Raw genomic sequence first — 13,353 nt, 5'->3', positions numbered from 1 at the left:
CAGTATTTTTTGGGAGGAATGGACGCCATGTGCTCCGGACCAAAGAAGAAAAGGATCATCCAGACTGTTACCAGCAACAAGTCCAAAGGCCAGGGTCTGCCATGGTATGGGGTTGTGTCAGTGCCCTTGGCAAAGGTAACTTGCACTTCTGTGAAGGCACCATTAATTCTGAAAAGTACATAGAGATTTTGGAGCATAATATGCTGCCTTCAAGAAGACATCTTTTCCAGGGACGTCCATGCATATTTCAACAAGACAATGCAAAACCACATTCTGCACACATTACAAAGTCCTGGCTGCGGAGGAAGAGGGTACGGGTACTTGACTGGCCTGCCTGCAGTCCCGACCTGTCTCCAATAGAGAATGTGTGGCACATTTTGAAGCGCAAAATGCGACAACGAAGACCCCGTACTGTTGCCCACCTTAAGACTTGTTTGCAGGAAGAATGGGACAAAATTACACCTGAAACACTTCATCACTTGGTGTCTTCAGTCCCTAAACGTCTTTTAAGTGTTGTGAATAGGAATGGCAACATTACAAAGTGGTAAATGCTTTACTGTCCCAACTTTTTTTTTAAATGTGTTGCAGGTCTGAATGACAGGAAAGGATGCATATTTACAAATGACATGAAGTTGACCAGACAAAACATGAAATATTTTGTGTTCATATTGTCTGCAATGAAATACAAGTCAAAGTAAATTTAGAAATCACTTCTTTTTTTTTTATTTGCGTTTTCCATACTGTCCCAACTTTTTCTGATTTGGGGTTGTACATAGTGCAGCTTTAATAGATGGCACTTATAATAAAACATTTGTTATTGGTTTATAAAAAGTATTTCTGTGCATGTCATTTGCATTTGCATTTAGACAGTTTTGACCAGCAGCACCTTGGCTCAATTGATTCAAAGTTTCAAAAAGCTTTGTTTCTCTTATCACAATATGGTCTGTTCTCGCTGAACGACAACAGTTCCAAACGCAGCCACAACACAAATATTGTGCATCTCAGAGCAACCCACAGATGTTTACTGAATGAATCAGTTCAGTTGAGTGAATGATTCAATGACTCATTCATACACTCGCCTGCTTCATTCGAGTTTAATTCCACTCTTTTATACCTTTCCCTCACTAACTTCCCTCCGTCTCGCTCACTCGGATGCACATCATTGCTTGTCCAAATAAACAGATCCTCGAACGACTGACAAAGTTTATTTTTAGAGCTCGTGAGTGTATAGTTGTGTCCCAAATGACGCACTATGCACTTATACATGTACTCAACCATGTAGTCGTTGTATGAATTTTATAAGGATATTCGTCATTCAACATCAAAGTCTGATGCCCTTCCACCTCCAGTACGTGATTAAAGCTGTGAGGGTCGAGTGCATGAAGTGTCCAACATTGCAAACATAGTTTTTTTCAGTTAATTAAGTGCACTTTTTATACTACAAAACATCAGAACAGTGCACAAGTAGATGAATTGGAACACACCATATGTCTAAAAGTGGAGTTAAATGTAGCCAATTGGTTTTGAATGGATCATTTGATCATTTGAATCATTCACTCATTAAGACTCACCCCCACCTAGTGACAGTTTAATAGTAGTTTTAAATGCAAGTTTTAATTTATTTCATTCATCATTTTATATGTGAGATATTTGTGCCGTTTCCACTCTGTGCCACTCCTGCAGTGCAGTGATTTTGTTGATAGTGATTTCATTCGATTCTCTCAGGTTAGAAAACAAATTGCCCTTATAAAAGTTAAAAAAAGCCCCTCCAAATTAAATTACGGGAGCAAATGTCACCACTTAATGTAAAAGTTAATTTGTTTTACTGAGTTGGCCTTTCAGATGCCCTTTTATTGTGACATCTTTGTTTTCATCATGTTCTCTCTCTCTCTCATACCGATCAGGCATAACATTATGACAGGTGAAGTGAAAAACACTGATTATCTCTTCATCAAGTTGATGTGTTCGAAGCAGGAAAAGTGGGCGAGCGACAGGGTCATGGGCGGTCAAGGCTTATTGATGCTCGTGGGGAGCGAAGGCTGGCCCGTGTGGTCCGATCAAACAGACAAACTAATGGAGCTCACATTGCTTAAGAAGTTAATGCTGGTTCTGATAGAAAGGTGTCAGAATACACAGAGCATCTCAGTTTGTTGCGTATGGGGCGGCACAGCCGCTGACCAGTCAGTGCCCATGCTGACCCCTGACCCCGCCCAAAGCACCAACAGTGGCACGTGAGCATCAGAACTGGACCACGGAGCAATGGGAGAAGGTGGCCTGGTCTGATGAATCACATGTTCTTCTACATCTCGTGGATTGCCGGGTGTGTGTGTGTGGCTTACCTGGGGAACACATGGCACCAGGTGCACTATGGGAAGAAGGCGAGCCGGCGGAGGCAGTGATGCTTTGGGCAATGTTCTGCTGGGAAACCTTGGGTCCTCCATCCATGTGGATGTTACTTTGACACGTCCCACCTACCTAAGCATTGTTGAGACCATGTCCAGCTTTTCATGGAAACGGATATTGCAGATAATGTGCTGCCACAAAGCACAAATGCTTCAGGAATGGTTTGAGGAGCACAACAACGAGTTTGAGGTGTTGACTCTGCCTCCAAATTCCCCAGATCTCAATCCAATCGAGCATCTGTGAGATGTGCTGAGCAAGCAAGTCCAATCCATGGAGGCCCCACCTGGCAACTTACAGGACTTAAAGGATCTGCTGCTAACATCTTGGTGCCAGATACCACGGCACACCTTCAGGGGTCTAGTGGAGTCCATGCCTCGACGGGTCAGGCAGCAAAAGAGGGACCAACACAATATTAGGAATAATGTAATGCCTGATCGGTGTTTGTGTGTGTATATATATATATATATATATATATATATATATATATATATATATATATATATATATATATATATATATATATATATATATATATATATATATATATATATATATATATATATATATATATATATATATATATATATATATATATATATATATATATATATATATATATATATATATAAAATCAACATCAACATTTTATAAAATCAGATCATTTGCTAACAGTGATGATTAATGTATTATTATAAATATATAAGTTATTTATTATATTGCACATTTTTCCTGCAATGGGCTCAGTGTAGGTCAATCATTTTCTGGGTAATAATGTAAATGTTCCATTGTAAGAACTAAATCTAAAGGCATTTTTCCACAAGAAAAGTATTCACTGGTGTGACAACTTGCCCCAGACTCCCATAACTGTCTTTAGTACGGTGCATTTAATCCCAGCGAAAGGATAAAAAGGGAAATTATGTTAAAAATGTACAACTATAAGCAATATTGAGTTGCACATGATTATACGTGATTATAAAAAAGCTTTTTTTAAAGGTATTGACATGCACTGATCCCATGTTTTATGACAATCATTTATCACCACCTAGTGGTAATGTGTGGTATTATGTGTCTTTGGCTGAATCTCATGACATTTTTTTCAATTAAATGTGTGATTTTTTTTTTTTTTTTAAATGTTTTAAAGATTGCTTTAAGATTATATTTTACTTAAATAAAAAGAGTGTTTTATTTATTTACTTTAATGATGATTAAGGGATGACATTCATCCTTACCCAGCTGTAAATATAACTATATTTAAAACACGATGTGTGTAATCTAATGTCTTTATTTCTGTTTCTTGTCTTGAAGGAATCTGGTACACTCTTCTCAGAGGACTCAGTAAAGTGGCTGTCATTGTTAATGTAGGTTTTCAATTCCAAGTGTTTGTTCTGAAACGAATAAGAGCTGCTCCTGTTATGATGCGTTCACACCAAATGCGAATAGAGCGTCAAAATTATGGCAAGCCAAAGTGTTCATATAGGCTTGGGCGGGCGTCTGATTGCGCATTGACACGTCAAAAGCGTGCGATTTGACAGCAAAACGCGCAATTTGACACCTTGACACGTGATTTACCACAAAAACGGAAAGGAAAATCTAAAAATCTCATTCACTTATTTAGGCAATTGTAACTACGGTGTAAGTGGATTTTGATAAGTGGTAAAATGGATTTTGTTGATACTGATTTCATGTAATTCTTATAACGGCCATAGTGTATCGTGGTAAATGGATACACTATGGCTGTTATGATACACTATGTTATGATACTATATAACGTGCAGCACTGATACACTGTTATTGTACACTATACACATAGATACACTATGGTAATTACTTAAGAAGATGGTCAACAATATGTAACTTTACTTTATAAGTGGTGTGCCCTAAAAAGTGAGCATGCAATTTGAGAACACCAAGGAAAGAGCATGTTTTTTTCGTCTGTTTGGATACTTCAAACACAAGTTTGCACTGCCTGTTTGGTTTACCTGTTTTACACGTTAAAGGGTTAGTTCACCCAAAAATGAAAATTCTGTCATTAATTACTGACCCTCATGTCGTTCGACACCCATCAGACCTCCGTTCATATTCAGAACAGAAATGAAGATATTTTAGTTGAAATCTGATGGCTCTGAAAGGCCTCCATTGGCACAATGCACTTTACACTCTCAAGACCCTTAAAAGCTACTAAAGACGTTGTTACAAAGTCCATCTCACTACAGTGGTTCTACAATAACTTTATGAAGCGACGAGAATAGTTTTTGTGCGCAAAAAAACCCTAAATAACGACTTCTATACAGAAACGATTATTTTTCTCACCCCATTGGCAGATAATTTAGCTGGTTTTAAGCATAAACTCACTTAAGAAAAAAATATTATTTTACTTATCTAGTAAATGCATCTTGGTTTAAGAATTTTTAGATATTTAGACTAGTAACAAGACAAAAATACTAAATAAGAAGAGCATTTTTGCAGTGTTTCCCTTATCTTGCCTGCATCAGAGGGCTTCTGTTTTTTATGACACTACAATTCGACCATCCGTCATAAATTATCAGGCAACTTTCACCGTGTCTACACCTGGAGCGAGCGGCCAAGCACCCTAAAAAATGAAAGCAATCCTGTCTACATTAGATGCGGCGAGAGGCGACGCGACACAACAAATTCCCAACGTTAAACTGATCACGCGTTATATCACTTCAACTTGGCGGGGGAGATTGATGAGGCGGACCGGGGAGATGCGGGGGACTTAGTTACGTTTTTTTTGCGCTTTATTTGGTAATATTTCAAATTAATATGAATAAAATAGTATCAGTAATACATTTTGGCGCCCCTATGGATGAGTGGCGCCCCTAGCCTTTGCCTATTCCGCCTATGCCACGGGCCCTAACCCCAAGCGCACGTTAAGAACACGCATTTTTGTGGTAAATCACGTGTCAAGGACGTACGTTTTGCTGTCAAATCGCACACTTTTGACGTGTCAATGTTCAATCAGACGCCCGCCCAAGCGTATATGAACACTTTGGCTTGCCATATTCCTTTGACATCACATGAAATCACTCGCTCTTGATGCTCTATTCGCGTTTGGTGTGAACACAGCATTATGAAGTCGATACTGCTCCGCACTGAAAGCAATTAACTAGTGTCACTCCTACTCAGAGTTATGGTTTTACACAGGTGTGCTATTACTTTTCTAAACCATCTGACTTTAGCAGGTGAAAGAAATCTCACCCATTGCACTCAAGCAATTACTAGAGCTGTGTCTGAAATCACCCTCTATGCCCTCATTCACTATTCCCTACATTACTCCACTAACATAGATCACTTGAAGGAGTCTATATGCCACTTTTGCATAGTTTGCGCTTGTTTTTGTTAATAATTATTTGAATCTTAGCAAACTGGTAGCTCCAGTAATCAATTAAAAATGAATTTATATCTGTATGATATTACGCTGTACCCACATTGGACCAACGGTTTGGAAAATGGATGGATGATTCAGCTGTGAGCACCATCTATCTTATGGTCAGACATGGGAATTAATTCAGCACAACCCTCACAATGCATTATGGGTATTCTATAGCCGTTGAGTGTACATTACACTCTAAAAAAAAAAGGTTCTATATGGCACCAAAAATGGTTCTTGGCTCGTAATCATAGGGGAACCTTTTTTAGTGCTATATAGCACCAATTTTGGTTCTTCAGAGGTTCTTCAGAGGTTCTTCACCATTTCTTTGACTAAGAACCGCTGAAGAACCTCTGAAGAACCGCTGAAGAACCACTGAAGCACCAAAATTGGTGCTATATAGCACTAAAAAAGGTTCCCCTATGATTACGAGCCAAGAACCATTTTTGGTGCCATATAGAAACTTTTTTTTTTAGAGTGTAGTTGATTACTGTGGTGCATTATGGGATTGAATGAGTGCACTCGATAACGTCCACTATGGTTTCAGACACCACTACAAATGGCTTTCCCCTCAAATAGTGCCCTACTAAGGGTATAGGGGGCGATTTCGGACACAGCCTAGAAAGCAGAATATCATAAACACCCTAACAAACGCATGAACAAGGTCTGGTGAAAGCTAACGGTCCTGTGTCACTCTTTAGGCGTTTGTGATCTCCTTCACCTCTGACTTCATCCCACGCCTGGTCTATCAGTACATGTACAGTCCAGACGGGACCCTTCATGGCTTTGTCAATCACACCCTCTCATACTTCAATGTTAGTCACTTCCAGCCTGGCACTGAACCGCTGGCGCCTCTGCACCTGGGCTACCGGGTGGACGTTTGCAGGTACTTTGCTTTGCACTGTGTGTATTATATTCTAGGTATACAGGATGACTGTGTATTATATTCATAATGTTTGCACTATCCATAGATATAAAGATTACAGGGACCCTCCATGGTCTGACACGCCGTACGAGTTCTCAAGAGAATTCTGGGCCATTCTGGCGGCCCGGTTCGCTTTCGTCATCGTCTTTCAGGTCAGTCAAAAAACATGATCATTAAACACCAATTACAAAATACTTACTTTTTTTGATTGCTGATCACTTACTGGATGAATCTATTACTATTGGCAGCCCATAGAACCGCTTGCGGGAACGTTATGAAATTTGGCACTCAGATAGAGGACTCTATGAATTGTCATTTTAGCTAATTTGGAGTTTCTAAGTGAATCCCTCTAGCGCCACCAACTGTCCAAAGTTTTTACTTAAGTTTGTGCTAATAACTTTTTAACTGGAAGGGTTAGAAACAAAACGTTTCCATTGCACCAAATGACTCAACATTTTTCCGCCATTTCTTTTTCTGAAAAACCTACTTTTCCGAAGTCTTTAGACCGATTTTCCCCAAATATGGCTCAGATCATCTTCAGACCATGCTGGAAAAAAGTTATTAAAAGCTTTTTAATAAACCCAACCGTTTGTGAATAAATTAGTTTTCCATCATGAAAACCTTTCCGCCATTTATATTTTTTCAGAAAAACCTGTTTTCAAACTCCTCCTAGACGGTTCGTCCAATTCTCACCAAATTTGGCTCAGATCATCTTCAGACCATGCTGGAATTTTTTTTTGATAAACCCAACCATTCTTGAAAAACGCATGGATAAATTAATTTTCCATCATGAAATTTTTTCCACCATTTTGAATTTTCTGAAAAAAACTACTTTTTCGAACTCATCCTAGACGGTTTGTCCGATTTCCACCAAATTTGGCTCAGATCATCTTCAGACCATGCTGGCAAAAATATACTAAAAGCTTTTTGATAAACCCAACAGTTCTCGAAAAAACGCGCAAACAAATTTGACAAAGAGCACACCAAATTGGAGGCGGGGCTATATCTCCACTCTGCTTCAGCATATTGAGATGAGTATTGGTACATGTCATCACAAGCATGACCTGAGGCTTCATGCAGCATTTCGGCACAGCGCCACCTACTGGTCAGGAGATATGAAAAATTACTATGTTTGCTTATAAAAATCATAATGGGTCTCTTTTGATTCAGAGCAGCATACTAAGACAAATGATATCCAATTTTCCCATATTGGCCATTTTGGGCGTCAGCCATTTTGAATTTTGTCACAAATTGCTGTATTTCATTAATGCATTAGCATATCATTACAAAACTCAGTATGTGTGTTATCATAACCATGCCATGAACGTACTTAAAAAGCTTCAGGACAAAATTTGTAATAACATTTCATAAAATGCTAATAGCTTTTGATTAATTTAGCCAATTTTAATCAAACTTGATAGATTCCTTGAGTCATACTGAGATCAATAATACCAATTATGATTTATTTGATTGAACTTTTTGTCCGCCATTTTGATTATCTTTGAAAACCTACTTTTTCAAACTGCTCCTAGACCGTGGGTCTGATTTTCACCAAAAACGGCTCTGATCATCTTCAGACCATGCCGGCCAAAAGTGAAAAGCTTTTTTATTTGACCAAACCGTTCTTGATTTAACACATCAACACATTTGATGGCATGATGCCAAGCTGATTCTGAGGCTGTAACTCTGCAACGCTTTGCCATAGTGATACCAAACTTTGTGTCATTGTCTGCTCACTCTGAACATTAATTGGGTAACAGCGCCACCTGTTGGTCAAAAGTGATAAACAATTTAATCATTACATTTGATTGTGAATTTTTTTTGTTGCCGTTTTGACTAAAATAATCTAAAAACATCTTATTGTTGCAGTTTTCTGAAGCTAATTGCATGTCTCATTGTTTCTTTCTGTGTTTGGCCCCGATAATTGCTGCTTGCAGCTGTACTTGTTGTTGTTTAATATATATTAATTATAAATAAATATTGAATTATAAATAATACATTATATTTTAAGTTAAGATATTTCCCCTCATAATTCACACATTATTATGTGTAAAATCTGATTTTCATTACTGTAACACCAAAAAAAATAATCCTGTCCAGATGCACAATTTTAATGTCTATTTTAATCATTTATGTTCATTATTAAAATGGGTATACATTAATTTCAGATACTTCTGTGATATTAACATGTGTGCAGAATTATTAGACACTTTAAGATTTTCTGATCTTGTTTTTTTCCCAGGCACATTTTTGCAATTCCAAAGCACATTAATCTTAATAACTACTATTCATTTTGCAATGTCTAGTATTGCATTAGTATTGTATCCTTCTCGTGGGCATTTAATACTTTTTAAAAGTTGCACCTTTTTTGCCTCATTTTATCAGTTAAAGAAAACATGCCTAATAATTCTGCACACCTGAATATAAGGTGTTTTTCATTTCCAGCCTTCATGATATCACTTATAAATGATTAAATACAAAATGTATAGTAGTTATTAAGATTAATGTGGTTTGGAATTGGTAAAATTTGCCTGGAAAAAATATACAATCAGAAAATCAACTAGTCTAATAATTCTGCACGCAGTGCATACACTAATATTGCATTATTTAGCGATATTTTACATATTTTCAATTTAGTTTGAGTTTTAGTAATTTTGATAACTGCTTTTGTTGATTTTTTCCTCCAGATATTTCTATTTAGCTTCGTTTTTATTTAAGTTTTAGTCATTTTAGTACTTCAACTTCAGGCAACATGTCTAATTTACATTTAATATTTCATCTTTATTTCAGTTAACGAAACCTATAGAGATCGTACTATATGCTTACAAGTGTACTTTACCATTGAATTTCAATTTCAGTATAGTCGTATAGAAAATACGTACACATTTATCGACTCTTTTGCTGACTGGAAGGCCAGTTACAGTTACAAGAGAACTTGTAAAATTCATATTTTAATGTGTATTTTTGTTGTCTGCTACTCTCCTTTGAGTTAAATGAGGAAGGAAGGAAGAAATAAAATAGGAAGTAGGTTATGGCAAGCCGTTTTGGCGTTTATTCATTCCCAGGACATGTATCTTGATGTCAATTCAATGAAAATAATGTAATGCAAAAACCTTACTTTTGTTATGCAATTAGTTATTTTAACCTTATTTCTTGTGATTTTTGTAGTGTAATTTGACCTATTTCTAGGTTTTGTGTGAGATTGACTCTAATACGAGTGTTACTTCTCTCCCGTCTCTCTGTCCAGAATGTGGTAATGCTGATGAGCGACTTTGTGGATTGGCTAATCCCAGACATTCCTAAGGACATTAGCGTTCAGATACACAAGGAGCGTAACCTCATCGTCGAGTTGTTCATGAAGGAGGAGCGGGGCAAGAAGCACAGGAACACCATCGGCGACCCGAGCCCCCAGCCGCTGCGCTCGCGCCCCAGCTCTCAAGCGTAGAGCGGCTCCACCAGAACTCAGTCCAGCTCAGACAGAACCGCAAACGAGGACCACGGCTGTCGTCATGTGACTGCCACCTCATTTGCATACCACTTTCCTTTTAATCTTTTTCTGTCCGTTTTATGCTGTCTGCAGGTAGGTTTGTTTGGAAAGAGGGCTCTAGGGTTTGTATCGTTTTATCTGTCGACTGATGAATATTACATGTAGTTTTGTGACACACACCTGCTGCTTCTGCGTTTTTATTTGAAAATACGATGCTTTTATAGGACTTTTAACATGAAAATTGAACGTTTATGTTTGCGATATTGATAGGATAGGACTCCGAACCGACTCATTTAAAGTGCTTTTTAAATGATTTAACATTAGACATTTCATTCAGAATATTTCTGCCCGAGTGAATTTAGCAGCTATCGATATCAATGCGTTCAGAAGTAGTTCAGCTCTGTCATAGTAATCAATGTTTCGCAATAAAATATAGACATAAAACACTACAATCAAAGGTACTACGGCCTTTTTCTTTTAGTATTCTACGCGGTTTTGACAGGATGTCGATTGATTTATTGGGCAGCATGCGAGTGCTTGGTTTTTAGGTCTGAAAATGCTGTTATGAAAGGGTACGCTGTGTAGAAACCCATGACGTTCAAGAGGCCTTAATATTCACGGAAATGCGCTGCATTTATTAATATCGAGTCATATATGAATGTTTTCTCTCCCTTGTCTTTATGATGAAATGGCAACCATGATGGAAACGATATATATCGGTACAGTATGTTGCATGTGTCTTCCATTCAATTATGTGTCTAAATAATGAATATAATATCAATATTAAATATAAATTCAGTCTGAAGACATACTCTCTGTTTGTTTTGACTTAAAACTTCATTGTAATTTCCTCATGTACCAAAAAATGTTTTTTTTTTTATATTCACGTGTTCCCAAAAATGCTTTGGTTTGACCTTTTCTAATGTAAACCCATTTTTCGACTGTTACATCATCCACATACTGTTTTCCTCTGTGAAAGAATGTCTTTTGTGTCGTCATGGACTTTCAGTGTCTCAAACTGCTGATGGGAAGTTATGACTGTACTTTTGCTTTTGAACTGTTTCTAAAATAAATATGTCATATTCATTTGGTACGTACACATTTATTGACTCTTTTGCTGACTGGAAGACCACTAATATTTACCAGTTACAAGAAACAAATTCATATTTTAATTTTGCTGCTCTCCTTTGAGTTAAATGAGGAAGGAAGGACGGAAGAAATAAAATAGGAAGTAGGTTATGGCAAGCCATTTTGGCGTTTATTAATTCCCGGGACATGAATCTTGATGTCAATTAAAGAAAAAATATGATTTTTACTAGTAAAAATTGTATTTCTGATATGTGAAATTGGAATTTCAACTAGTAAGAAATAAATTCATAATGACCGATATCAAGATTTATAGCTTTTACTAGTTAAAATGTAATTCTTGATATAAAAAGAATTAGTTTTTCTGCGAGTGATGATGTCATTGATATCAAATGTGAACATTTTTACTAGTGGAAATCAAGGCCGTAACCATGTTTTGAACATTGGGGGACCAAAGTTTGTTTGTGTTTTTTTTATTTAGAGAAATTAAATAATGAAATGATTTGGGGGGGATAAAGAGGAAATACGAATGGTCTAAAAATAGCCTAGTTGTGATTTTAATCCATTAAAACGCTGCAAATAATATATATATTTAAATATGCACACATTCGTACTTGTTTGTATGTCTAATAAGTAAAAAATGCAAAAAAAAAAATGTTTGAATGAATTTAAATGATTAAATATTTGCAGTTCAAAATTACGAAATTACACTAAATTGAGTAGTTTGTTGTTAAACCTTTTCATCGTCAAACCGTTGTCAAATATTACATGTTTAGCTACTTATATCTTCCCACAAACTCACTCTTTAATTGTAAAAACTAAAAGCATGGCGCTAGAATTCACACTCATCTTCAGTAAACATTAAGCCCCGCCTTCTTTGATCTGATTGGCCATCATTTTGACATTGACGAGCGCTGTTAGACCATTGAAGCAGACCAGCCTAAAAATTAACATTTTTATTTTCTGTCTGCCATTCTAACAACACAGAGCAGTGCGTGATGTCGAGCAGCATTAAGAAATATACAATACTGGTCATTTCCAATTATTGGGGACGACTTGTACCCCTCAGTGCCTATGGTGGTTATGGCCCTGGTGGAAATGCATTTTCTGATATAAAAAATTTACATTTTAACTAGTGAAAATTGAATTGTTGATATCAAGAATGCATATCTACGGTGGCCGAGAAGTGCAAAACAAATCACAATTCCAAAAACAAAATAACAAATCAGAAAACACAATGACAAGTCGGACAAAACGGAAAAGGTAGGTATATGTGGCGAATGGAATACTGACCGCTGATTGGACGAGACATCTGTCAATCAAGATTATCGTTATCGGCCCAATTTCCTTCCATTATTTCATTCAGGTGTGCACTGTTCACCATGATGGCTTTGAATTGCTTGAAATATGATTGAAATCACTTCAAAAAGGAAAATAAGTGCAACACGTGCAGCGCAAGTCTGTCATATAAGCTACATAAAATTATAATGAGAACATTTATAATTGTGTGTTTGGGACATGGATTTTAATGGTGAGACTTTTGTCTTTGTAATCAGGCTTGCAAAAATTATCAAAAAAATCTGGATTTAGATTTATCGGCCAATATATCGGTTATCAACTTTTAAATATAAAGAATTATTGGTTATCGTATCAGCCAAAATGTTAATGTCGGTGCATCCTTAATAGTTATCAGTGAAAAAATGCAAGTTATTGGATAGTACTTAAAAATAAGTATAACTAAAATATAATAGGTATGATTACATAGGCTGAGTTTTTGTACATTTATCGTTAAATAACAAATTCATTAAAGTATTACAAGGGATTTAAGAGAATAAATAAATTAGAATGGTACAAAATTCTAGGTGTAATTGTTTCAATTTATGCTATTTGCAAATATTTTATTTTAAAATGTGCACACATTCACGCTTATTCGTAAATTTAAAAACGCAAACCGTTTGTTTTGTCACATTCAGTTTTGAATTCATGAATCATGATCGCAGAGGCTTATTTTCAATTCAAAATGGCGGAATTTCATAAAAAGTTAACGTGTTCGCAGATATT

At 36.6% G+C, this 13,353-nt stretch overlaps 1 protein-coding gene across 2 annotated transcripts in view; it reads left to right on the top strand.

Annotated features, from left to right (window-relative positions):
- The window catches only part of ano1a (anoctamin 1, calcium activated chloride channel a), an 81,222-nt gene extending 69,919 nt beyond the window's left edge, over positions 1 to 11,303 (top strand). For both annotated transcript variants that reach the window (XM_079806689.1, XM_079806688.1), the window contains exons 22-25: positions 3,709 to 3,761; positions 6,496 to 6,680; positions 6,766 to 6,871; positions 9,967 to 11,303. In XM_079806689.1, the coding sequence (XP_079662815.1) occupies positions 3,709 to 3,761; positions 6,496 to 6,680; positions 6,766 to 6,871; positions 9,967 to 10,164 (542 nt within the window). In that variant the 3' untranslated portion in view covers positions 10,165 to 11,303. The remainder of the gene's footprint in view (positions 1 to 3,708; positions 3,762 to 6,495; positions 6,681 to 6,765; positions 6,872 to 9,966) is intronic.
- Positions 11,304 to 13,353: the final 2,050 nt, after the last annotated feature.

This window comes from Gobio gobio (genome assembly GCF_949357685.1).
Source record: "Gobio gobio genome assembly, chromosome: 2".
Classification (NCBI taxonomy): domain Eukaryota; kingdom Metazoa; phylum Chordata; class Actinopteri; order Cypriniformes; family Gobionidae; genus Gobio; species Gobio gobio.
The sequence above is the reverse complement of the archived record's forward strand: the minus strand, read 5'-3'. Positions and strand labels throughout refer to the sequence as shown.